The sequence below is a fragment of the Gouania willdenowi genome, chromosome 5, assembly GCF_900634775.1.
Source record: "Gouania willdenowi chromosome 5, fGouWil2.1, whole genome shotgun sequence".
Classification (NCBI taxonomy): Eukaryota; Metazoa; Chordata; class Actinopteri; order Blenniiformes; family Gobiesocidae; genus Gouania; species Gouania willdenowi.
The window spans coordinates 7,136,852-7,162,522 of NC_041048.1; the positions used below are offsets into that span (position 1 = coordinate 7,136,852).

At 37.5% G+C, this 25,671-nt stretch overlaps 1 protein-coding gene across 2 annotated transcripts; it reads left to right on the top strand.

Annotated features, from left to right (window-relative positions):
* The first annotated feature begins 2,505 nt into the window (after positions 1-2,505).
* On the top strand, positions 2,506-25,245 carry si:ch211-286o17.1 (hematopoietic progenitor cell antigen CD34). 2 transcript variants are annotated; one of them, XM_028447370.1, is made up of 8 exons: positions 2,506-2,731; positions 15,201-15,314; positions 16,642-16,889; positions 19,919-20,014; positions 21,929-22,049; positions 22,252-22,304; positions 23,515-23,664; positions 24,615-25,245. In XM_028447370.1, the coding sequence occupies exons 1-8, from the start codon at positions 2,647-2,649 to the stop codon at positions 24,801-24,803; spliced, it is 1,056 nt and encodes a 351-aa protein (XP_028303171.1). In that variant the 5' UTR covers positions 2,506-2,646; the 3' UTR covers positions 24,804-25,245. The 2 variants fall into 2 exon arrangements, with proteins under 2 accessions (XP_028303171.1, XP_028303173.1); XM_028447372.1 differs by having other exon boundaries at positions 16,690-16,889.
* The last annotated feature ends 426 nt before the right edge of the window (positions 25,246-25,671 follow it).

Here is a 25,671-nt window from a genome sequence, read left to right on the forward strand (position 1 = left end):
AATGAGGATACATCACTGATATATGTTCAACTTCTTCCTTTTCTGAGAACACAGACTTCAATTCTGAATACACAAAGTAATGTTAAACATAACCATCCATTTGAAATGAAGTTATCTACCACTTTTATTCCCTGTCCATTGGTTTGCCCTCCGTAAAAGCCATTATTGATTATTTAAAATGATTTATTTCTGCCATTATGCCTCCTAAACACTAGGGGGGGCTGTTTTGTGTTTGGTTTTTACCTGAGCATGACCTGGGCGGGGCAGGCAGGCTAATTAGGTTACCATGGTGATTGCACAGGTGTCGTGCATCTGTGTTCGACTGTTTTCATTAAACTTGTCTGTATAACTGGATTTGTTTATATATTAAACAAGTATAAACATGAGAACTATTTTGTTTACCTTTCTGAACCGAGTACACACCAAAACAATCACTGATATGCAACTATAGGTGGACATAATGACGGACTTACCATTGTTGCTACACTGGTCCTTTCAGTCTCCCTCTACCAATGAAATCACTTCAACACTAACGCCCTCCTGAGCAGCCAATCAGAGACCTCCGAGGGCTTTGCTTCCATTTTTTAAAAGCACAATAAATTTAGCAGTGAAATTGAGTGTGTTTCTGCACCATTTCTAAAATTGTTTGTTTTTGTTTTTTTGACACAATGATTTAATTTCCTTTTATCTGTATGGAAGCCATTTTTTAAATAAAAATCACAAGGGGAAGTCATAATTATGAGTTAGTAAAAATCAGAATTATGAAATACAAAGCATTTGCAGCAGTCTACCGACACCGACTGTTACCATTCTTATTTACACTTTGTCTAAGTGCATTTTCCATTGGACGCCTAGAGCGATTAGGAGCGCCGTGTACACAACCGCTCTCGGAGCGGATTAAACACGGAAAGTATCGGCGATGACGTAGAGCACATGGCATTGTGGGTGGTCAGTAAAGCCGGTAACGGCGCAAAACAGGCAATCACAAATGTCTTACATATTATAACAACAGAAGACACACGAAAAGCCATGTGCCAGGCCAAAGGAAGGCGAGACGAGAAAACAACACTGAATTAAAATACTGAGGAAAACTAAGTTCGGGGGACCGGGAGTCAGCTGACCCTGAGCCATAGCTGTGAATTATGATGAGTGCATGTTTTCCTATTTGACTTGACATGACTACTTGTTGATTCACTTCTGTTCATCTGTTAATAAATTGATTGATTGATTCAGCAATGCAAAACCTCTGACTATGTCTCTAAATGCAATCTCAGCTTTAAACACATATCTCTTCTACTCAATTACCAATAATATCATATAAACAATTACAATTATTTATAAATGTCTCTAGCTTTAAAAAGCATTAATATCTAATCACTATGCATATTTTCTGGCCTTCGAACAATTGTATACCTCTGCTTTATCAAAGAGAAAAGAGGGAAAACATGTAGAGTTACACTTAAACCTAATACTAAATTAAAAAAAAAAGCGGTTTCGTGATTTACAAGAAGAATGCAAAGTGGGGCCTATTAGAAATACTCGATACAACAGTCATCTGCACTTCTCACCGCTGTAAAGCTGACCACTTCACTTTAGGTTTTCAGCAAAGCTCATCTTGAGTCACAGCAAGGAGTCAATTGCAATCCCCCACACCCCGCTGTTAGAGCTGAATGTTTGATGGAGGTCTGTGGAGGAGGAAGAGGAGGATGGAGGATGGGAGGGTAGAAAGGAAGGGGAACGGGATGGGGATGATGGCGGGGGAAGGATAGCGACAACAGGAATATAGGCACTGGGACTGGTGTCAAATTACAAAACTGTTTCTGTTCTTGGTCAATGATTGTGTCTGTTTGGTCGAAGACTTATGAAACACATTTGCCAGTAGTTCCAGATGTGCAATTAACAGAAAGCGTGAGAAGTGCTAGCAACATAGCCTGAAAAACAAGCAGTAGACGGGGCAGCTAGACGGGGGGCTTTTAGGGGTGTGGAGGTGTGAAAGGCTTAAGCGGGGGCCTGTTGTGTCTCAATACTGGGATGACCAATGTTGATTGATGGCTTTGCTGAGTGCTAGTTAGTTGGGAGCTGGAATGGTAATGGTCTCTGAAAGGGAATAATTCTATTAGCATAACTTTGTTTTGGGAAGGATATGCTACTCCGTAAACCTATTAAGTCACAGCCTTTTTGAACACACGATTACTTCGCCTATGCGTACACCACTCCCAAAGAAACATAATAACAATAAATAATCGACGATAAATAGCAAAAATGTAGAATCATGATCTGTGCGTATAAATCTAAAGTATTTTGAGAAATTTCAAGAATGTAAGCACTTTTTAAGAAACACACACATCTCATGTCCCCCCATTATCCTCCTCTTTTCCATCTGCCTTGCTTCTTAAAGGATGGTGGGGGCACAGGGGAAGGCTTAAAGTAAGCAGTCGAAGACGGGGTGTAGGGCTGGGCCTTTTTAGTGAGGGAGGAAAGGGGGGGGAGGTGGCTACAAAAAACTGAGAAGAACACAAGTGATGCTTTATCCACCCTGTCCCGCTCTGAGTAAGAGGAAACCTTAAACGGCTGTGGCTTGACCAGCTTCCCTCTCTTTTTTTACTCACACGGTTTGGACGTGCACACACTCAGGAAAAAGAAAGAATGGCAGCATCATCTGCACTGAGAAAAGAAAAGCCTGGCCAAATGGTCGCCATCGCTTTGCTTCTCGTCATCTCACTTCTAAACAGTAAGTATAACTAACTAAGTGGAAAAGGTTTGGTTTTCACAGATCGTATGACTCTATTGGGAAAGGGGGAACTGGGGGGGTGGGGTTGGAGTTAGGGTGGAGCTGTATTGGTTTGAATGGTCTAAGCTGAATCCAGTCTTTAACCCTACAACCCATACAAAACCTGCAAACTCAAACATTGTTGATGCTAAAATAAACCAGCTTACAAGATTTATTATCAATGAAATGGGTGGAAAAAGATGTTTTCTTGATTATTCTGGAAATGTTGAGTAAAGTTTTGAATTACGTCAAAGCTCAAGTAACAATCAGAGGATGGAGTGAGTCTTTTTTTAAAAAAACTTTTCAAGTCACAAGTACTTCTTATATATTTCCTTTCAACTTGCGGTGAACTTTGTGTTTTGATGGTTTTCCTTCTGACTTGCTTCCATTGATCAGAAGGACTTTGAGAAATGTGTGTATTTATTATTAGCTGCTTGTAATGTGAGGCCAGAGAGTAGAGTGCACAAAGGGGTGTGGACTTTTCAAAATGCATTTCAAAAATGGCTGAGCAGTGGGAGATTTAGTGAGGCATCTGTGATATTTAATGAGGTTTAAATGTGTAAGTTGATATGTGGCTCATGTGCTAAGCCTGGCCAGGACGAAAACCAGTATAGTTTTTAACCAACCAACTCAAATTTAAAAAAACTTTTTTCTTAGCTTTTTTTTTCTCAGCTAGATTTAGGCACTATTTGATTCAAAGTCTAGTATCTAAGATGGTTAAACGACCTAAAACATGGCAAGACTTTACAGAAACAATAGTTTGTACTTTCTGGTCCTTTTATTTAGGGTAGTGGAGCAATAACAGACTAATAATCAATAAACATGCATATTTTTGTGTTGTAAGAGGCAACTATAGTCACTGTTACCTCAGGGAAATCCCATGCATGATTATGTAAACTGAAAAAAAGAGAGGAATCTGTAGCTGAGAGGCAGCACTGCCTTCCAGAGGAAAAAAGTGTAGACAAACACATTTTTTGGTGGATCAAATCACATATTCACAGTATACAAAGTTTAGCCTCAAAGATTCCAGTTCTTTCCACTGTGCCTGAAATCAGATCTCACTGGATGACTTAATTCAAACCTTGTTTGTGGCCTGGAGCTAATGGAGAATGAAATCATCAACAGTTATGCAGCTGCATCTGCTTTGAACAACCGCATTGATTTCACTCCATCATGCAGAGTCCAAAGTAGGGGAGGGGTTTCCTGAGGGGCCAATGCAAAACCTGACAAAGGCTGTGTTTGATATGGCACTACACACTCAATTAGTATATATACTGTATACTATATACTATAAGTATGGTTATGATGATAAACGTTCTCACTAAAGCAGGGCCATACAAGTTGGAGCCCGGTTAGTTTTGGTTCTCTGCCCATTTTTGAAATTGTTATTTTCATTTTTTGATATTTTTAAAATGTCAAAATTAATGTAATACAGAACAGTGAATAATAAGAAAAGAAAAAAATAAGCTGATGTCCAATTACATGTTTTTCAAGTTTTAAAAGATTGATCAAGGCAACGTCTTTGAAGACAATTAAACGTTTCATAGTTTAGTGTCATGAAACACAATAAAGAAAAGTGTTCTTCAATTACAAACTACTTTAACTGTTTATTTTGCACAGTTAAGTCATTGGCATATTTAATTTCATGCACTGCAACACAAGCGTTTAGTTTTGGCCCAAGGCCCTCCACCATGATTAATTTTTGGCCCTTCATTGAAAATAATTTGTGCACCCCTGCACTACAGTATACTTCAAGTTTCCGAAGATGCATTTCAAAGCTATAACATCAAAAACCTGAAGCACACTAATCCTAAATATCTCTGTTGATTCTCCACCTTTAAAAGTTCTGAATTGCATTTTAAGCGAGAAAGTGACCAAGTAGAATATCAACATGTGGTTATTTCATCCATAAAACTCGCAGAAAACACATTTCATGCTGACATTTCAGAGATTTTTGTAGACCATCCATTGTGCGACTCACCAAACTTTCTGTTCAATTCAAAACAAGAGCCCTATTTACAATAGCGTTAAAAAACTAATGGAAGACAAGAAGAGATGCTTTTGTTTTGAAAAGGGGATGTTTGACTTTTAGCTTAAGTTCGGTCCGAGGACGATTTTACATTCCGCTCGCAATGCATCACGGGGCGGTTGAGTATGACTAGTGTGCCCACCGTGCACACTTAAAAAATGTCCCGATATATTATATATTTCTCACGTACTCAATCTTTCCATACATACTAATTTTGACGTCAGGCTTAGTGTTAGTAGTACGTTAGTATGACATTTTGAACACAGCCAGACTCTTAATATGTGATACTCACAATGTGTGCGTGTTAAAGCAAAATGAATAAGCAAGGTGATATCAAAATACTACAATGGGGGGAAAAACAAATTACACTGAACTATGTTTCACTGCAGGATGGAGTATTGTGTTCCTCCGATTCAATCCGTGTAGTTATGCAAGTAGAAGTAAGATGAGCTCACAGTGCTACTACACTAAGAAGAAGCAGATGTCAGTTAGTGTACAAGTTACAGGCAATAATGTGGGGGGTGGGGGTGGGGGGGAAGCGTAAGAAACGTCATAGAACAGACTGAGCTGATAAAGAAACACATGGAACAAAGAGAGGCGTAAAGTTTGTTTTATATCCCCAAAATCTACTTAAATATGGTTGTAAAAGTTGTCATCGTGTGATATAAGTTCAAGTGGTTGTTGTGGGGGGGGGGGGGGAGCTCTCAAGTGGCAAACCAAGCATGTCCAATCTCACAGCAAAGCCAGAGCATGTAATTATGTAAATGAATGTTTGCATGGCACCTATTCAAGTAACAGATGTGCCCAAAGAATCACAGACACAATATCAACAGCAGGGTGTGTTCATTCCGCTCAGGAATAGAAGTGAACCGTGCAAAGTCCAAATCCCACATTCAACTGAGCCAGGATGAAAACGCAGATCTCTGGATGCACATCCACATGCAAATATCTTATTTTCCATCGTCTCATGAGGAAAAAATCCTTCTCTCAGCACCGCATGTAACATCTGCATACTAACTGCAACTGTAAAGCTACACAATGGACCCAAATCTGAAAGAAAAGGAAGGAATTAAGACAAGAGTTTGTGCAACAAATCACAGCAGACGATATGAATCTTTTTTAATGACTTCTTGTCTTCTGCAACATGATCCTAGACAGCCTACCTGCGTGCACTCAAAGCAGACAATCTAATTCAAGGTAATGCACAAAGCAGTGAAACTAAAGCCTGCATGTGTGTGTTTGGGCTGGGGGGGGGGGGGGGGCTTTGGGTGGGGTGTAAAAGGCTTACAATTGAAAGCAGATGTCATGTTTCCTGATTGCAGTCTCCAGAATAATCCAGTGGGTCTTGGATAAGGAGCTGCAGTGGCCCTGGGCCCCGGGAGGCCAGTGGGCATTGCAGCAGCAGCTGGACAGCATCGGGCAAAACTTCATGCATGATTGAAACCATAAGAACCTGTTGCTCTTTAGCTATGGGAGAAGAATGGGCAGGACTCTGCCATTAATCGCTGTGACAGAAATGACAAGAGAGGGAGCGCAGAATGGGGGGGGGGTGATAGGGGGTCAAGATTCAGGGGTCAGCAGTCTGTTGTTTCATGGAGGATAGAGTTGCAGCGCATGTTTAACCTCCTTCAAAGTCACATTCCTAAATTTATTTAAGTATTAGATGTTAATAAATCATAAAAAAATGTTTATAAGTAAATGCTGGAAAAGTTATTTATTTATTGTTCAGGAATTCTGTGTGAAAACAGGGAGCCCTTCATCCCCAGCCATTCTTCAGTATTTTACCATGTTCAGCCCCTACCTTCAAATCATTTCAACCAGTTTCAACCTTATTGCTAACACTTAGCTAATGCTAGGTTAATGCTATTGCTAGCAAATGCTATTGCTAGGCGAATGCTAATGCTAGGTTAGTGCTAACGCTAGGCTAATGCTAACGCGAGGCTAATGCAAGGCTAATATTAATGCTAGGCTAATGTGAAAACTTGGCTAATACTATGCTAGTGTAATGCAAATGTTAATGCTCATGCCAGCTAACGTTAATGTTAATGCTAAGCTAATGCAGTGCGACGCATTTGCATTTTCTTCAGGAAATGCAAATAAACTAGTTTCATATTCTTTTTCATTTGTAGAACAGTGGACGTAGTGGACTCTCTTAGAGGACGTAGTGGACTCTCTTAGTGGACGTAGTGGACTCTCTTAGAGGACGTAGTGGACTCTCTTAGTGGACGTAGTGGACTCTCTCAGTGGACGTAGTGGACTCTCTCAGTGGACGTAGTGGACTCTCTTAGTGGACGTAGTGGACTCTCTTAGAGGACGTAGTGGACTCTCTTAGTGGACGTAGTGGACTCTCTTAGAGGACGTAGTGGACTCTCTTAGTGGACGTAGTGGACTCTCTCAGTGGACGTAGTGGACTCTCTCAGTGGACGTAGTGGACTCTCTTAGTGGACGTAGTGGACTCTCTTAGTGGACGTAGTGGACTCTCTCAGTGGACGTAGTGGACTCTCTTAGTGGACGTAGTGGACTCTCTTAGTGGACGTAGTGGACTCTCTTAAACCCCTAAATGTGTCTCAAACATTGGTTCCCTAATGCTTGATCTACGAATTCAAAACAATGAGTGGAATTTAAAGTGGAATTTAGCTAAACTTCAACTTTGATGGGATACAATCATGTTTTAATAAATTACAAGAAAGCGTAGCATTTTATTGCACAATAGTACTGTTAGTTTGTGACTAAAAAGTAACTAGGAATTATTCCCTACTCATTTTTAAACAAATTGTTAAATCCTTCCGAGGACCCCTTGCAATGTGCCCGGAAACATTCTTTGTGATGCCACATTCTCCGAGGTTCCACCGTCAGTGTTGGACTGTCTGGAAGCCAAAGTATGAGTGAAGGCCAACAGCTGCTTCATACTTCACATTTACACACACACTGCAGGCGGTACAAGACATTTCTTTCTGCTTTTACTCACGAGAGCTCCTCACATCCTCAGAGAAGCCAAAACACGTGTTTCTAGCAAAGGACGGCACTGCTTCAATTATCAGGTTTGAGGTGATTGTGAAACACAAAGACACTGTGGAGATCCTCCACTGCTGAACACATTTCAGAGACTCTTAAAGCTTGTGTGAAGGTTTAAACCATAACAAACAACTCTTGGAATGTTGTCTCACTAAACGGTGAGATGCGAGAGGTGCTAAGGTCTGACTTGGATATATATGCCAGGGATTAACTAAGCGTGACAAAGAGTGAGGGCTGGGAAAGTGCAGCAGGGTGGAGGTTTGTCTTCTTCTACAGTCTGCTACATTCCTCCATGCTGAGTCCCCAGAGATGGGGGCGTGGGGTGGAGCAGATCCAGACCACAACCATCAGGCCGAGCAATGTGGTGGGAAACATTTCAAGGGGCAAATGAAGTCACTCCCTGCACTGAATAACACATGGAGTTTAGACTGACTCACAGGGCGGGAGCTACGTAACTACGTTGGTCATATTGGGACCATAATAAAAAGTCTGGATAGGGAATGTACTGAAGCTGGTCCCTTTATGTTGCTGAGGAAGAGGAAATAAGAGGGATAGACAATAACAGTAGTGATTAGAAGTGGCATACATAACATCCTTTTTCTACCTGATATACTCTATACCAGAATTTCTCAAATGGGGGTACGCAATGGCACTACAGGGGGTACCTGAGCGAGAGAGAGTGGAAAATTGTGTCAGTCTTGGTCCCACCCTAGGAGTGATACAGCCAGAAATGATCAAAACTATAGAAATAAATCTATTCAGGAGCCACTAAAATCAGCGTTTTTCAACCTTGGGGTCGGGACCCTATGTGGGGTTGCTTGGAGTTTAAATGGTGTCACAACTGTATTTCTATACTTTCACTTTGTGAATCTAGTTAAACTAAAATGCAGGAAAAATACAAAATATCTCAGCTCAAACATGATCAAAAACTATTTCTAAAAAGAAAAAAAAAAAGACTTGAGGGTTTCCAGAAACTTTTGATATCAAAATAGGGTCAAAATCCGAAAAAGGATGGGAACCACTGCACTAAATACTGTTTCTTTCCACTTATGTACAAAATGTGATTGTTTAAAATGTCGTTCATTCCATCTATAGTTGTTTTTAAATAGCTTTCTAAGCAAAATATTGTAGTAGGACATAGGGGGTACTTAGATTCAGAAATAATGGAAAGGGGGTATTTGAGCAAAAAAGTTTGAGAACCACTGCCCTATACCCTATTAAACACTGACTAGTGGGACATAGCAGAACATTTGAGTTTCTGTTGCCTTAAAGGGATAAAAAAAAAAAAAACAAAATGACGAAGACAGATTAACTGAAAGACAATGTATGTAATCTTTACTGAAGGAGAGGCGATTATCAGATGGCGTCGGCATTCTACTCCTAATGCGACATTTTGTGTGTTTTTTCCCCCCAAAACCGGTGATACCACTTATAAAATCGTAGAACTGTAAAATGTCATTTCCATGAAGCTGTTTTTATGCTGGAGCTCTTTTGGCTATGCTGCTGAAAATACATTTATGATCATGAACTGTGTCTCTCTTTATTTTGTCCACACGTAATCAGCTATTTAGTGGAAGTATATTGTTGTTGTTGTGATATTACCATATTCCTATCAGATTGAAGTAAATACTCAACTACGATATGGAGATATTTACTAATTGAATGATGTGAGTTAAATAAAGGTTAATATAAGCTGTAGAGAGGCCGCGCTGAGCATCTTTAATCCATCGTCCAAACATCGGCCAAACGGCGATGTCTCCGCGACGTCTGCTCAATGAGTAAACGCTCTCCATAATACGTCTCGCCGATGCAACTTCATTCATCGTGACAACGTCGGAGAGATGTATGTGTGCTATCAGGGTGGTGAGTCTTTAATTGTTACCTCCACCAAAGAAGTAATATTTATACTGGCATTTGAGTTGAGAATCGATACTGAACCTAGTGTATTGTTTTTAATGGCAATATAAATGTCTTCCAAGCCTTTAAAGTGTGAATATTCATGGTACTTTGATCAAGATCACTGATAGAATACAATATCTAACAAAGGTTTGCACTCTCTCAGTGAGCATGAGGAGTTTTCAGTAATCACCTTGAATTACACCCATTGACTGATTTTTGTTTGTTTCTGTTTGTAAAATGTATGTCTTCCCAGCAAAACGTACACATTTTGATTCCACAGTTGATGGATGATGACGTTGACAGTGTGATGAACTGTGATATTGTGACGAGTATTTTACATTAAACTGTGTCAGGTTTTAATTTAACTGTCAAAACTTAACTAAATATTTGAGAATCACCACTTTAAAGGGAACGAGGGTTGAACATTGTTGGTTTACATTCAAACCATGAGAGTAAAGCTTTTTGACCCTTTTGTTTAAAGTTGTCTGATAGTCCTTATGGTTTATGGTCTGTTTAGAGTGGGGTTTTTTCCTAAACAATAATGGCTGTTAATAGAGCTGGGCAGTTACATTACTTAGTGTAGGGTTGCAAAACAATTCGTGTTGGTCTGTTGGTCTCATAATGTTACGTAAGGACTTTAAAGGCGTAATTTAAAGAATAGCAGGGGAGGGAATTCAACACCTAACTAGAAAACATCACGTGAAATAAAACACACGACAGTGTGTAGAAACACGTACATACAGTATAAAGCAGAGTAAACCCCATCATACCCTTCATCCCGACACCTGGAACAAACACTCATTGATCAATTGACAAACTAAAATGTAGCAGAGGCCCAGATGCACAGCATCAGGAATACAAATTGAGCAGAGAACACATACATTGATTATGGATTGTGCATAGGTTCATATATAAGTACCCATGGATCTCGATATACAATCGAAGCTGTAAAAGGGGGAAGTGATGTTCATACAGCTGGAGGAAAAGAAATACTGATGGCAATGGTGGTCTTTATTTGAATCTATTGTATTTAAGCTTTTCCAGTGGAATTAGAGACAACATTTCCTTTATCCACAATATGAATGATGGGGGTTTATCCAATTTCTAGTTACGTAAAATAAGCCTCCGAGCCTGAAGTGAGACAAATGCCACAAAGTTTGCATGGGGGATGGTTATAGAAATAAAACATTTTAACGCAACTGAATAAATCTGGTTTTCCAGCTCATATATAAAAACAAAAAGACCAGATCACTGAGGTGAAATGCTCAGTTTCAGCCTTGGAATTCACTCCCCTACGTCACATTTGTATGAGAAAACCTAATTTATGTTTGACCATCTGAGGCACTTTATGCCTCGTCCTTCCCTGTAAAATAAACACAGCAACCACCCAGAGACAGCGGATGGATGCCAGCTGTAGACGGCAGGAGAAAATGGTCTAAAAGGGCCGACTTAACAGCACTCACATGATAGCAAACGACAGACACCACGTGTAAATGAGATGACGACTGAAATTAGCTGCATTCCTGTCACACTGTAAAACTTGGCCACAATAACAACATCGTCTTTGTCGTTAAAAAGGTTACGAGTACAAACTGTGCCAAATCCACAAAATCAAGGAATGTGCTGCATTTTTTTTAATCAAGGCGATAAATAAAATAATTGCCCAACGGATCCCAGTCACACACAGCTGTGACGGGCAGTCGTTAGCAGACCTCCTTGGAGACTACAGCGCTCCACCTGCTAAGCAATGCAAACACAGTATTTACTCAGTACCTCCGCCACCTGTCTGTCAGGAGGATTTATTGAAGGAAATAAGCAGCCATTTGTCACGGTGCCACTGACGTGTGAATGTGTGTGTGACCCATATGTGGAAGCCTGACAGCACACAGATGATGCAATGACAGGAAAGAGAAAAGAGAGAGAGGCCAATTGTTGCAAAAGAAGAAAAGAATCAATGATTTAAATATGCTGCACATGTTTTAATAGCAAAACCTTTAACCCTTCTGCCAAATTTAAAGAAAGCACTTTAACTTATTTAAATGAATGTTGGATTCAGAATTATGTCCATTATCAATGTTAACATTTACAGAAATTGTTTATTCATGTATAGATATGTGCACTTGTCCACTGAAATACCAAATTTATTCTGTAATTTCTTTAAATATTCGTTCAATTTTCACAGTCATCCAACAAGGCATTTCAGGGAACTTTAATTAATTAACGGACTTTGAAATATAGAGGCCAATATCAGTTTTAGACTCTGAAATCTATATCCACTTTGAACACCTTTAAAAAAAACATTTGCAGGTGTTAATTTTTGAAAAAGTAATTTTTTTGTGTATTCATCTGTTGCTTTGTATACTGTATGTAAATTGTTTATTTGTAGTGTTGTCTTTATGAGACCCTGTGGTCTTCTTAACCTCTACCAGCACAGTTACTGTATGTTAAACATGTTTGATGATTTTTTTTTTAGATTATTTTGAATGTGCAAACTAACAAATAAATAAATAATGGTCAGAGGAAGAATTCTCCAAATGTAATAATGTCAGTACATTCTATGTTAATCGTATCATTATCTGTATAATATTATCTCGACAGAAAAGAGCCACTCGAAAAAATATGATTTTAAAGAATTCAGTCCAGCATTGTGGGTGTAATTTAGAAATTCTGGTCCTCGGGAACATTTCAGATCTGCTCATTTAAAGTCCTTTTCAGTTTAACATTAAAAACATGCCAGACTGCACTTGACTAAAAATAATTTCTTGTTTTCTTTGTCATAAAATAATCAATTATATAATAATTCATTGTTCGGCAAAGCATCCAATTTGTTCCGCAGGTGCAACTAAAAATGACAGAGAAAACATGAATCATTGTGTAAATGAGCAAATAATTCAGTCGTAGAAATCTCAGTCCATCCAAATTCAGTGAAATCAGTTTTTCAATCCTTTTAATAATAATAATAATAATAATAATAATAATAATAATAATAATAATAATGGCTTGGATTTATATAGCGCTTTTTTCAAGGAGACTCAAAGCGCTTTACAGAAACCATTATTCATTCACACCAGTCACACCGGTGGTGGTAAACTACAATGTAGCCACAGCTGCCCTAGGGCAGACTGACAGAGGCGTGGCTGCCATTTCGTGCCTACGGCCCCTCTGACAACCACCAACATTCATGCACAATTCATACCCATTCATACAAGCCAATGTGGGTAAAGTGCTTTGCCCAAGGACACAACGACAATGACTCAGACAAAGCGGGATTCAAAACCCAAACCCTTCGGGTACTGGACGACCCACTCTACCACTGAGCCATAGTCACCTGATTGCAGTTATTTCTAATTGCAAACTGTTGAAGGAACTCCAATTTTTTTTTTTTAAATCCTGCAATTTTCTGCAAAATTTTCACAAAATGTTCCAAAATTAAATAAAAATTGGTCACAAAATCAAGGCAAGGCAAATTTATTTGTATAGCGCAATTCATACTCAAGGCAACTCAATGTGCTTTACATGATAAAACATTCAATTGTTTAAAATCAATAAGAACATTTAAAATCATCAGTAAAATCAATTAAAATCATCAGTAAAAATCAATTAAAATCATCAGTAAAATCAATTAAAATCATCATTACATCAACAACATGACAAAAAATCTCCCTCTCAATCATATGCAGTAGAGAAAAAAAAGTGCCTTTAACTTTGATTTAAAAATGTTCACATGTGATGCTGACTTCAGCTCTGCTGCAGTTTGTTCCACTTCTTTGCAGCATAACAACTAAAAAGCAGCATCACCATGTTTGCTGTGAGCTCTGGGCTCCACTATCTGACCTGTGTCCATAGACCTGAGAGATCTGCTGGGTTCATACCTGACTAACATGTCACTGATGTATTCTGGACCAAACCCATTCACTCATTTATACACCAGCAGCAGAACTTTAAAGTCTATTCTGAGGCTGACTGGGAGCCAGTGTAAAGACTTTAAAACTGGAGTAATGTGCTCTGACCTCTTTGTTCTGGTTAAGACCCCAGCTGCAGCGTTCTGAACCAGCTGTAGCTGTTTGATGCTCAAGGAAATTTAAAGTGAAGATCCAAAATATCACAGGTGACACAAACAGTATTTTTAAACAGATTGACACCAACTATATGCAGCTACATAAAACAAATATTTCTCTATTTATTGTTCTTTTTTTGGCCTCAGAAAAAAAAAAATGCTATAAACACAGAACACATAAAATGTGGATGAATCATTGTTTCTTTTTGATCATTTACAGATAGAGAACAAGTCCATTGAAGCGTTTGGTTCCAAATCTAACTTCCCTCTGATTGAAACACTGTAAAATAAGGATTTATACTTCAAACATCTAAGGTCATTGAAATCCTTAATGCAGTCATTCACTATGTCTTCAATACTTTTGTTCAATTACCTCTCAGAGATGGCAGACAAAGTGTAATGAGACCCTTAGAAGTGAAGCATCATGGGGGATTTTTTAAGCATGAGGTAATGCCATTGTTAAATGGAGAGTGAGGCAGAAAGAGAGAGAAATCTTTGTAAAAGGAGAAGCTCAGAAATACTGGCACTCTGGTTTAATTTCAGAATTTCAGCCTCAAAAAAATGTCCAGAACAATAAAGAACTCTGAGCCCATTAAAAGAATCTTATTGTTTAACAATTATCCACATTTTAACAATAAAACAGAACCAATGCAGAAGACTTTTGTTGGGTTCAACACTAAATCCAACACACCAACCTTAAAATTGAAGAAGTTAAGACAGTTTTAGCTTCAAAAAGAAGATTAGAATTCATTGGCAAAATACGCTTTCATGCATCAATTAATGCATTAAGACAGGGGTTTTCAACCTTGGGGTCATGACTGGGTCGCCTAGGATAAAATGTAATAAAATTGATTAAAATTATAATTTTAAAATGTTAATTGTTGTTTCAAGAATTATATTTTAAAATTTATAAATTAAAAAAAATAAAGCACATTTTAATTTATTTTTTTTAAATTTAACTAAATTTCACAATTTTAATTAATTAATACATTTTTATTTATCTACGTTGCACAATAAAAAAAGAAAAAACCTATATAACATCACATAAATAGATATACAGAGATAAATATTTAGTGTTTCAATTCTCAAACAACTGTATTCTATGTACTTTCACTTTCTCAAATATAAATCTAGTTCCAATAAAATGTAGATACTGGACACAGTTCCACGAACGTGATCAAAAAACTAATTCTAGGAAGAAGAAAAAAGAAACGTCTGTGGGGTCACCAGAAATTAGTGATACAAAAATGGGGTCATGACAACAAAAAGGTTGGAATTAAGACATTAAGACAAGGAATGACAAAAAGTATAGCACCCAATTAAAATAGAAAGTTTTCATAAAAATCATTATACATTGAAGAAATCAATGACATTCTATATCACTCGTTCAATGCATTTGTTCTGATGGTGATTTTATTGTGATTTTGCAGCACGAGTCCAGGCACAGGATGACACAGAAGTTGTCACTGGGACGGCGGCTCCAGTGGTGGCTGCAGAAACCTACATTAGGGGAGATATGATTGTGGAGGAAACCGAGGCTGCTGGTAAGAAACATTGGCTCTCGGTCTTACCAACGATATGGTCGTGAGTTTTCCAATTCATCTAGGAATGAAATGCTGGTTGTAAGACTTTCCTGTCAGTTGCATATTTGCTCAAGACATAGGCGGAGTTTGAGATTTTAGCCTCGGGGGGCAATAGAATAGATATAAATATATAGTCTCGAGATTTGAACCACAATGTGTGTAACATATACAATAATGCAAAAATGATTAGTAACATAATTGATAATCATGACTACAAAAACATGCGCTGACGTGTCGTAACGTCCACCATCCCGAATACGGGTCAAATACAGCCGCATTATCACAAGAATCATATCCCGAAAGCTTAGAATGTTCCGTTTTTTTTAACCATATGAATCAATCTAAGACTCAACCATCACAGCAAACACTGCTTATTATTTTGTCAAATTTGGAGAAAAAAAATGGTGACATAAACAAGTCAGTACTCCTCACTTTTATTCCATATATTCCATCAAAAGTGGTCTCGAAATTTTCCTAAGATTAAAAATCCAATGAATCCTAATGTTTAGTCCAAACCACAGTAAAACTGCTGTAAAAAAAAGAAAAAAGAAAAGGAAGAATTTAACAGGAAGAAAGCAGCTCCGCCCTGATTTTTTTTTTTTTTTTTTTTAGCTCTGTGAGGCTGACTGTGTCATTAAAAATTTAGATTATTGTTGTAAATTAATGATAAAATTATGCCGACGGCCGCTTTCTCCTTCATTTTAGCTGCAGTACCACACCTGAACTGCGGGGTGCAGTGTCACTTCATCATTTACAATGTGAAGAAGAATTACACAACAGAAGAAGAACCAACCTAAAGGCTAAAAAAAAAAATGTTTTTCTTCTTTTTAAAGAACAACAAATACAACATATATTTTGTACAGTCACTGTGTTTTATGGCACTTAAAATATTTGTATATGATGTACATTATATTAAGAAAGGTATTTTTTCAAATTAATTTGGGAAAACTGTAATGAAAACTTTTGACCACGAGGATACGTAATATTCGCGTATGGCTTGATATGATTAAATATTGTTGCAATCAAATCCTTTTTCTTCTCACATTAATTATACATAATAAATGACTAATATCTTAAAACAAGCACTTGTGAATACATTAAGTTAGGAAATAATTCTATATTCTATTGTGAATTCTACATATACAGAAAGCCAGATGAAAAATGCTTGTTTTTTTTTTTTGTTTTTTTTTTAATCATAATATGTTCAACACATTTCAACATCCTCCAATTATAAGTATAATGAAAAATCTAATTATTTTTTAGTAAAACCTGCTTTTCTCATACACAGAAGATCCTCAGGGTCAAATCATGGTTCTCCCCACTGTGGAACATTTAGAACCGATGGAGCAGACGACGGCTTCATCTACAATGGAGGCCATAGACAGCGATGAGAGAACTGCAGCTGCCCTAGAGGGAGCCACTGATCATGGAGATGTTTTCACCTTTAAGGTTTACACAATCATCCCCGACTTTGAAGAAGAAACAACTCAGGCCCCCATTCGTCACAGAGGCGACGGTCCCAACAACAAACCAATGGTATTTAACATTTATCACAAACACACACATTAGTGACAGGTTGGTAACCAGGCAAAAACTAGCCAACATTCCAATTTTTAATACAAATTGATTTGTAATTAACTGATAAAGTACAAATAAATTGGCTTTGTTACGTAAAACATGTTGCTTAACATTTTTTTATTTATTCACTTTCACAATAAAAGTCTGAATTCACATTGGCAGTAGCATCTCTAAAAAAAACATTCTACATGAGATGTTTAAAATAAGAAAGAACAATGATCACACAAAAGCAGGATTTTGAATTATAATTAAAGCTGCTTAACTACTAAATTACTTTTTATTTTGTACCTTTATTTCATCCAAAAGTTGTTCTAATCCCCTACTGATGCCAGTGTGACCCCAAAAACTCAGCCAAAGTGAAATTTCTGCTGTTTTCACAAATTGAAAGTTGTTGAGAAAAAAATGGCCAATGTTAATATTGTCGCTTTCCATGAAAACACTAAAATACGGACAAAATCGGTGTGATGTCATATCACGTGGAACAAAAATGACGTAAATGAAGTAAATCACAGTCTTCGCTGGCGAAGAAACACAAGGAATCTCGGTAAAAATGAAGTAAAAAGACAGAAACTTCTCTGCTTCATCGCCATCTTTGCGTTCTTCCACAGGACTCCAAATCCCACAGTGCAATGCGTGAAACTTATCCAAAGTTCAAGTCAAATGACGTTTTAACAACCCATTTATGGTGGAGACAAAAACAATATTTGATTTGATTCGATTGATTTTTTATTTTGGCCCCGCTCCTTTTATAAAAACTATCACATGTGGACTAGTTAACATTGCATAGATTGTTAGATAGATAGAATTTGTTTTAGGGCCTGTTTTGGTTTGTAGCATGAAAATGCAGCTCTTATTTACAATGCAAAGTACTACCATTACTCCTCTTTCTACCTCAAGGTCAATCCCATGCAAATCATGTCATTTCAAGGGTGTAACAGTTCTTTGTGCATAAATAGTCTTTAAAGTCTGTGTAAAGCATACTGTAAATAAATTGGTGTTATGAGTTTGTCACGCCACAGAAACATGTGTCATTGACCACTGAGCCAAATTTGAAAGATGAAAAAAATCGCTAAGTATATAAAGTTAGGTCTCAAATTCATGGAAAAACAAGCACTTCTCTCTGCTCTGAAATGCTGGGGGCGTGTCAGTTAGAGACGCTTGAACCACGCCCATGCACGGGTAGGGCGCTGCCTCCGTGTATTAACCATAGACTGTAAAAAGAATGGACGGGACAATCTGAACCTTTTATTTTTAGAGCTCCCCCTGCTGGCTGGCTGCAGTATACAGTAGGTCATAAACCCCGCCTCCTCAAGGATAACAGATGGGATGTGGGTCAAACTGTGAAGTTAAAATACTCGTCACATTATTTTTTTCCAAACCTAAACTCTACTGTGATCATTAGTTATTATCACCCTACATTGTGTTCATGTGCTCATTTTTCTATGAAGTTTGTTTTAAATAAGGCTGTGGATCTTGTGTAGCTCTCTTTGTGAATAGCAGTTACGTCGTGAAGGAAAGCCAAGACACCATTTAAGTAGATATTTGAGTTAAAATATGTTGTGGTGTTGTACTAACCTCTATGATCTGAACAAGCCGTTGGTAGAATTTGCAGCAGGAAAGATATTTATATTCTTAGCGTAGCTGGGCTGCGTAAGTCATTAGGGCAGTACGCTAAATGGGCGGGGCGTGTTACTCGGGCTCCTCCCGCTGGACCCTACTGCGCAGACTCTGGCACCAAATGACGTAAAATTTGCAAGATGGAAGCGCCCCTAAGCGCTGTATTTTGGCTTCAAGAGCGTTGAGTGGGAACAGCTACAGTGCACGCCCACTGGTATTAACCCTAACCCTATGGGAGAGAGCAGTGGGAAAGACCAAAAAACTTAGGAAATGTCCAAATGCTCGGATCGGGCCAAACGAGGTGTCAGCGGAAAGGTCTGCTCCACCCAAGCCTGAATATAGATAGATATAGATAGAACTAGGGGCGCTAGAGGCGAAAAACAAAATCGCGGTGCAAAAAAAGTGTACATTTTATTGAAAACGTTCCACCAGCGGATGCTTGTTAGGCGAGGGGTTAAATTGCGCCCGATGGAGGCAGCACAAGTTTGGTCAGGTTTATGCTAATTATGGCTCTGTTACGTATCGCGGCTATGATTTCTGACCCGCCCACTAAATGACCCGGCTCTACAATTAAATCATAAATGTTTGAATGGCTTTTTACATGTTTTAAGAAATACATTTATGACCTATTTGATGTGTTTGCATTAAATTGGCTTTACACAGACTTTAAATGATTCTAACGACAATAAATAAACCCAAAAACACACTTATTTCTGATGAAAACAAATGTGTTTGGGTAGAAGTAGTGGTGTTGATTGATTCTAGTCCAGCTCTTGAGATTTTAGTAAAAGTTTTTCAAATATTTTGTGGTAAAAATGTAAGAGTGGCTGCCCTCTATGGGTTGAAACCATGCTATTACGATTGAATTTAGTTATTGGCTGTTAGTGCTTGTTTTACCATGATTTTGAGACCTAATTTTATATACTTAGTAATTTTTTTCATCTTTCAAATTTGACACATGTGTCTGTGGTGTGACAAACTTTTATTTCTGCTTTACACAGACTTTAAAGACCATTTTTGCACAAGGAACTGTTACACCCTTGAAATGACATGATTTGCATGGGATTGACCTTGAAGTAGAAAGAGGAGTAATGGTAGTACTTTGCATTGTAAATGAGAGCTGCATTTCCATGCTATGAACCATCACAGACTATGTGCGCCCTAAAACAAATTCAGACCTTGCAGCAATAAGTTCTCATTAAATAAACAATTATAGGACATCAATTATTCTCTTATTTTGAAACCAATACTGTGTTAGGATGCGTAATACTTCTGTTATGTGTGTAAAAGAGCCAAAAATGATGAAGAGCATTACTGTATGAATGGAATCTAAAAATGTTGGTCAAATAAAACTCTCTGGTTACATTCAGCCGTCAGTGCCACGTGATGACGTCGTCTGTGTGACCAAAGAAGCTGTCCAGGACAAAAACGCTGTTAACCTGAAACTCAAGGAATCTTCAAACTGTGTAAGTCACACCGACACAACCCGATTGTTTCTATTTTTTCTTTGCTGTTTGCTGTATAACCAATACCATGCCTGTAATGTAGAGCAGCAGTTCTCAACTGGTGGGTCGCTACCTAAAAGTGGGTCACGGACAGTTGGTAAAATGTAAATAAATACTTAATGTCTTTTTTTTTTTTACTTCATTTTCTTTTGACAGGCATGTTGCACAGGAAAATATATAGATTTATGTTTTTAAAAATATTATATATGTGTGTTTTCAACAGCTTTTTTTGAAAAACTAAATTTAGTTGGTTAAATTCTAAAAAAAAAAAAAAGCAAGTCGCGATTTAATGACCATGGCAAAATGTGGGTCTAGTTAAGACCAGTTGAGAACCCTTGATGTAGAGCCAGAAAGTTAAGAGGAAAACCATATAGTATTAGTGATATCTTTAGAGAGAGCCAAGTGTCATATAGTGTCTGAGCACATTAGTCCAGTTTTAAAATCTTTACACTGGCTCCCAGTCAGCCTCAGAATAGACTTTAAAGTTCTGCTGCTGGTGTATAAATGTGTGAATGGGTTTGGTCCAGAATACATCAGTGACATGTTAGTCAGGTATGAACCCAGCAGGTCTCTCAGATCTATGGACACAGGTCAGATAGTGGAGCCCAGAGTTCACAGTAAACATGGTGATGCTGCTTTTAGTTGTTATGCTGCAAAGAAGTGGAACAAACTGCCAGCAGAGCTGAAGTCAGCATCACATGTGAACATATTTAAATCAAAGTTGAAGGAACTTTTTTTTCTCTACTGCGTATGACTGAGAGGGAGATTTTAAATCATATCATCGACTGTTGATTTATTGTTTTTACTGCTGATTTTAAATGTTTTACTGCTGATTTTAATGTTCTTATTGATTTTTAAACTGTTAAATATTTTCTGTTGCACTTTTTGATCATGTAAAGCAGTGATTCTCAAACGTTTTTGGGCCAAGTACCCCTTTTCTCTTATTTCTGAATTTAAGCACCCTCTTTTTCTGACTACATTTTGCTCAAAAAACTGTAAAAACGCCACTATAGAGCATAATGATGGAATGAATGACATTTTAAAGGATGTCATTTTGTAAATAAGTGGAATGAAACAGTATTTAGTGCCTCCTGAATAGATGTATTTCTATAGCTTTTATAATTTCCCATCATCTCTCGCCTGGTGTAGGACCAACACTGACCTTTGAATTTTCAGTTCGTGTTTTAATCAAGATCATTTCATCATCAATATTATTATTATTATAATTTCTAACTAAAAATAAACATAAATCACATGTTTGTAATGCTTTCATTACCCGGTTGGTAATCTCTATGCAAAGCAGCTTTCTAAACACGAGCTCAACAAGACATTTTTTTTTGCTTATTTAGGAGAGTACAGTATATAACTGCAGTAAATTCATAAATAAAGATGAAAAGAAGGTCATTTTTGAACACTGAACCCTAAAGCATAAAGAAAACACTTCATGTGTTTTGCTTGTAACCCTGGGTATGCCTCGCTCTGTGGGGGCACAATGGGTGGGCTCACTCACCGCTCATACAGGGTGTATGTGTGTAATGCTTAGTATGAGCGTGTGTGTTAGTGTTTAGAAGTCTCTCAATAACAGCTTTGAGATCTAAAGGAATCACAACTTTTATGTGAGGATTTCAACGAGATGGGAATTGAGCTTGCAACAAGAGTGGATAATCAATTTTATACAAATATAACTAAATATAACCAATATAAACAGACAAAAAACAGAACCTATCTGTTATAAAAGAAAAAAATAAATAAAAAATGCAAAACAAAGAGATTATTCAAAATGCTTTGATTATATGTTGATAGGGTGTTGGGAGAAATACTTGGTTTTTTGTAGATTATGTCATGTAACTATGTTTCCTTTGTGTTCTTTTACAGGAAGAAACTAAAGTGAAAATCGAAAGCGTTCTGCAGGAGTTGTGTGGCGAAGACTGTAAACTGGAGATTTACCAGGAAGACGGCTCAGATGAAATCCTCGTGTCTGGCAAATATGTTGAAGGTCAGATTCTGTGTACATTGACTTGTTGATGCTGAATGTTTGTTAAAAACACTGTTTTCATGCTTGCCGTACAGCAAAAGTGTAGAAAATATAACACATTCTAACAAGATATCATCACATTAGTCAGTATTCTTAATTATTATGCAGACTTTTGTCTTTTGAGAGAAAAATAACTGTTGAAATATAATTTTTTTTTGTGCAGCGGATGTCCCGGGCATGGCCAACAAGTTCAACAATGACAACATAAAGGACAAGGTAAAGTTTCATTTTTATTTTCATGCAGATCTAGTCTTTCCAATGCTTCAAATGAACAAAAACAAAACAAAACATTCACACATCATATCAGTGCTTCCTTTACAATCTCACCCTGATCCTATCCTAGTCCATCCCATCAATAACAAAAACATATAATGAGGGGTTTGCATGTGTCATCTATCTACGGTATCTATAGTTTCTAAATGCAGTCATGATTTATTGTCATGCAACATACAGTATGCATGTAAAAAGGTCTCTTTTTGTGCCAACATTAAAGACAAATAAAGGATGCTGTAGGATTGGTTTCCATAAACAAAGTATTGGGTGTGTTTTTCCTCGTCATTTAACACTCAGTAACTGCAAGCAGGGCCACAATAATAATAACAACAACAACAACAACAACAATAATAATAATAATAATAATAATAATAATAATAATAATAATAATAATAATAATAGTTATGACCTCCTCCACGAAGGTAATATTATCACCACTGTTTATTTATTTATTTGTTTCTCTGTTAGCAGGATTACGTCCAAAGTGCGTTATGGATTTTGAGAAAATGTAACTAAAAATGTAACTTACACCATTTAAGATTCCATTAAATGTCGGAGGGTATCCGGATTAATATACAGATTCTGGATCAGTTTCAAAAATCGAAAAATTGCTATTTCTCATCATTGACGAAATTAGAAAAATTTTTATATGTTACATTTGTGATCATGTAAAGCACATTGAATTGCCTTGTGTATGAAATGCGCTATACAAATACATTTGCCTTGCCTTGATATCGGTTTGTGAATGACCCACCCTAATGAAATTTGAAGTTAGTTAGTTAGTGAGGTTGTTTCCATTACCCGACCAAGTTTTATCCAGATCGGATCTGGATTGCACATTTCATTTTGATTTTTCCAAAGTAATTGTCAATACATTTGGACCTACTATATGGTTATTAGTGTTGATGTACTTTTCTTCCAATTCTTTAAAGTGTGAATGATCATGGAACCATGATCAGCATCACTAATCAAGATAACTGCCAATATCTGGAAAAGAAGAGATGTGACTCTTGGCAGAGGTTTGCGCTCCAAATGCTCTTGTTCTGTATGAGATACATTTCAAGAACTTAGATTTAAGCCCTCATTGGGTTTTCTTCAACACTTTGCAAGGTGTTTGGTACAAGTTGACCGATGGTGCTTCTTTTTCATACAGACTGATGTGCAAGAGGCTGTTCCCCACTGGGGAAAGAACTCAAAGCTGGTGCTGGTTTCTCTGCTGTTAGCTGGACTGTTGCTGGCTGCACTGCTGGTTGCAGGTTTTTACTTCAAGACGCACCGCAAGAACTCTAAGGGGGTCCGACTGGTGAGTAATTGTTTTCTCTCAGTTACTTGAGTAATGACTACTTTAATGTCAGTGCTGTTTCACTATTGCTATATTTTATTAAACAATGAATTAAAAATCTGCATCTCTTTAAACAGTCATTAAACAGTACATTACTTATTTTAAAACAATTTAAAGGGATCCTGTACTGTTTTTATCAATGAATCCTAAAACCTTTTAAATGTCTGTCTGTTTTGCACCATATTTGTTTTATTAACCTTTAAAAACGGGACTACCTTACCGTTTTAAAACCTGTATTCTGCCATCTTGAAATCATGTGATTGATGATGTCACACAACCCCATTTGCCTGTAAACACCCCATTGGTTTCTATTAGAGTTAAGCATTCAACATGCTTTTTAGATCATTTAGAAGCTTTTTCAGTCAAAATGACAACTTGTGCTGCTTTTGGTTGCTCTAAATTCTCAGGAAAAGTGAAAGATATTGATGTAACCCTTTTTTGTTTACCAAAAGAAGAAAATCTCTCCCAAGGGGCCTTTACTCTCCCTTAAACAGTGCGCTGACATGTTCTAGTTGCTCAAGTTGGCGAGTAAATCACGGACTGTTGAATTACTCCCACCCAAAAGGAGTCCTTCTATCTTCAGGGTTTGTGCGTCTTCAACAGTCCGCACACTGTTTAAGGGAGAGTAAAGGTCCCTTAGGAGAGCTGTTCTTCTCTGCTTCATTGTCTTCTACCAAACCAAAGAGTGTGAACTGTCACCCCCTGCGGTCATTATTTAAAACTGTTTCTATCCTTTCAAGATGGTGGAATATAGATATAGATCTTCTAATGAGGACATTTCAAAGATTTTAGGCCATCTTTGTAAAAACAGTGGAGGAGCCTTTAAATGTTTAAGTTTATGTTGGGATTTTAAAACACATGTGTAGCTCTTTTACATTTCTAATATCATCTTGATGTGGTTCTGCCTTTAGGCTGAGACCTATCAAGTGGATGAGGAAAATCAGGCCAACACCTTGGTGTCCGTGGCCCCCCTGCCCCAGGAGCCCATGGATAAGCCTATCATTAACGGAGAGTCTCCACCTGAAAATGGGACCAACACCAGCTCAGCCACTAATGGACACTCGGCCAGCCAGACCCCAGTAGCTGACACAGAGATGTGAAACGTGAAACCCTCCACCTCTGTTTCTAGTAGTCACCCCCCCACCAACCCCCACCACCACCACTTCCACACCGGCCAAACACTAATGCTACATGCATTACCTCCTCCACTCGTTCCTCCTTCCCTTTCATAGAGCACACCTCTGTGGTCGATGAACACAATAACAAAAATGAAGATTTGGATGACACCAATGACAGTGCCTGTAATGTGAAAAGTCGGGGAACACAAAAACCTTGTCAAAAGGTGCCAATTATTATTGACTGACATGCAAAGTGTTCCCAGTGTAGTTGAAACAATATTTTTTGAGTTGCATAGAAATGCCCAAACTATTTTTTTGTTTGTTCTTAAATCCTTGATGAGGATACAAAGAATGCTGTACTTACTTCCACAATTATGGTGCATTGAAACCAAAAACGCCAAGTAGCAGATAGGATTGTTTATTATTATTATTATTATTATTATTATTAGTATTATTATTATTATTATTATTATTATTATTATTATTATTATTATTGACAGTTACAGCCAGGGTTGGGGTCATTACATTTTTTAGTTACAATTATGTTTTCAATTACCCATGTTCAATTACAAATCAATTACGATTACAGTAACCAGCAGTTTTTCCAATTACAATTATTTTTCTATCCTCAGAAACTCAATTACAATTACATTCTCAATTACTTAAATTAAATCACAAATAATCACAATTACTGAGCCTGAAAAAAATAACCTAATAAAAGTTAACCTTCCTCTTGTGTTAGCTTCCTGTTAGCATCTCTTATGATAACAGGCCCTAAATCAGCTGTAAAATACACTATAAATAAATATCTATCATCTAATTTCTTTACTATCTATTGGTTAACTTGTTA

Bases quoted from the DNA above. Each gene is read 5' to 3' on its own strand.
- si:ch211-286o17.1 (XM_028447370.1), top strand. From the start codon at position 2,647: ATGGCAGCATCATCTGCACTGAGAAAAGAAAAGCCTGGCCAAATGGTC. The intron at 16,890-19,918 runs GTATTTAACATT...GGTTACATTCAG, and splicing joins GTCCCAACAACAAACCAATG to CCGTCAGTGCCACGTGATGA. The intron at 20,015-21,928 runs GTAAGTCACACC...GTTCTTTTACAG, and splicing joins TCAAGGAATCTTCAAACTGT to GAAGAAACTAAAGTGAAAAT.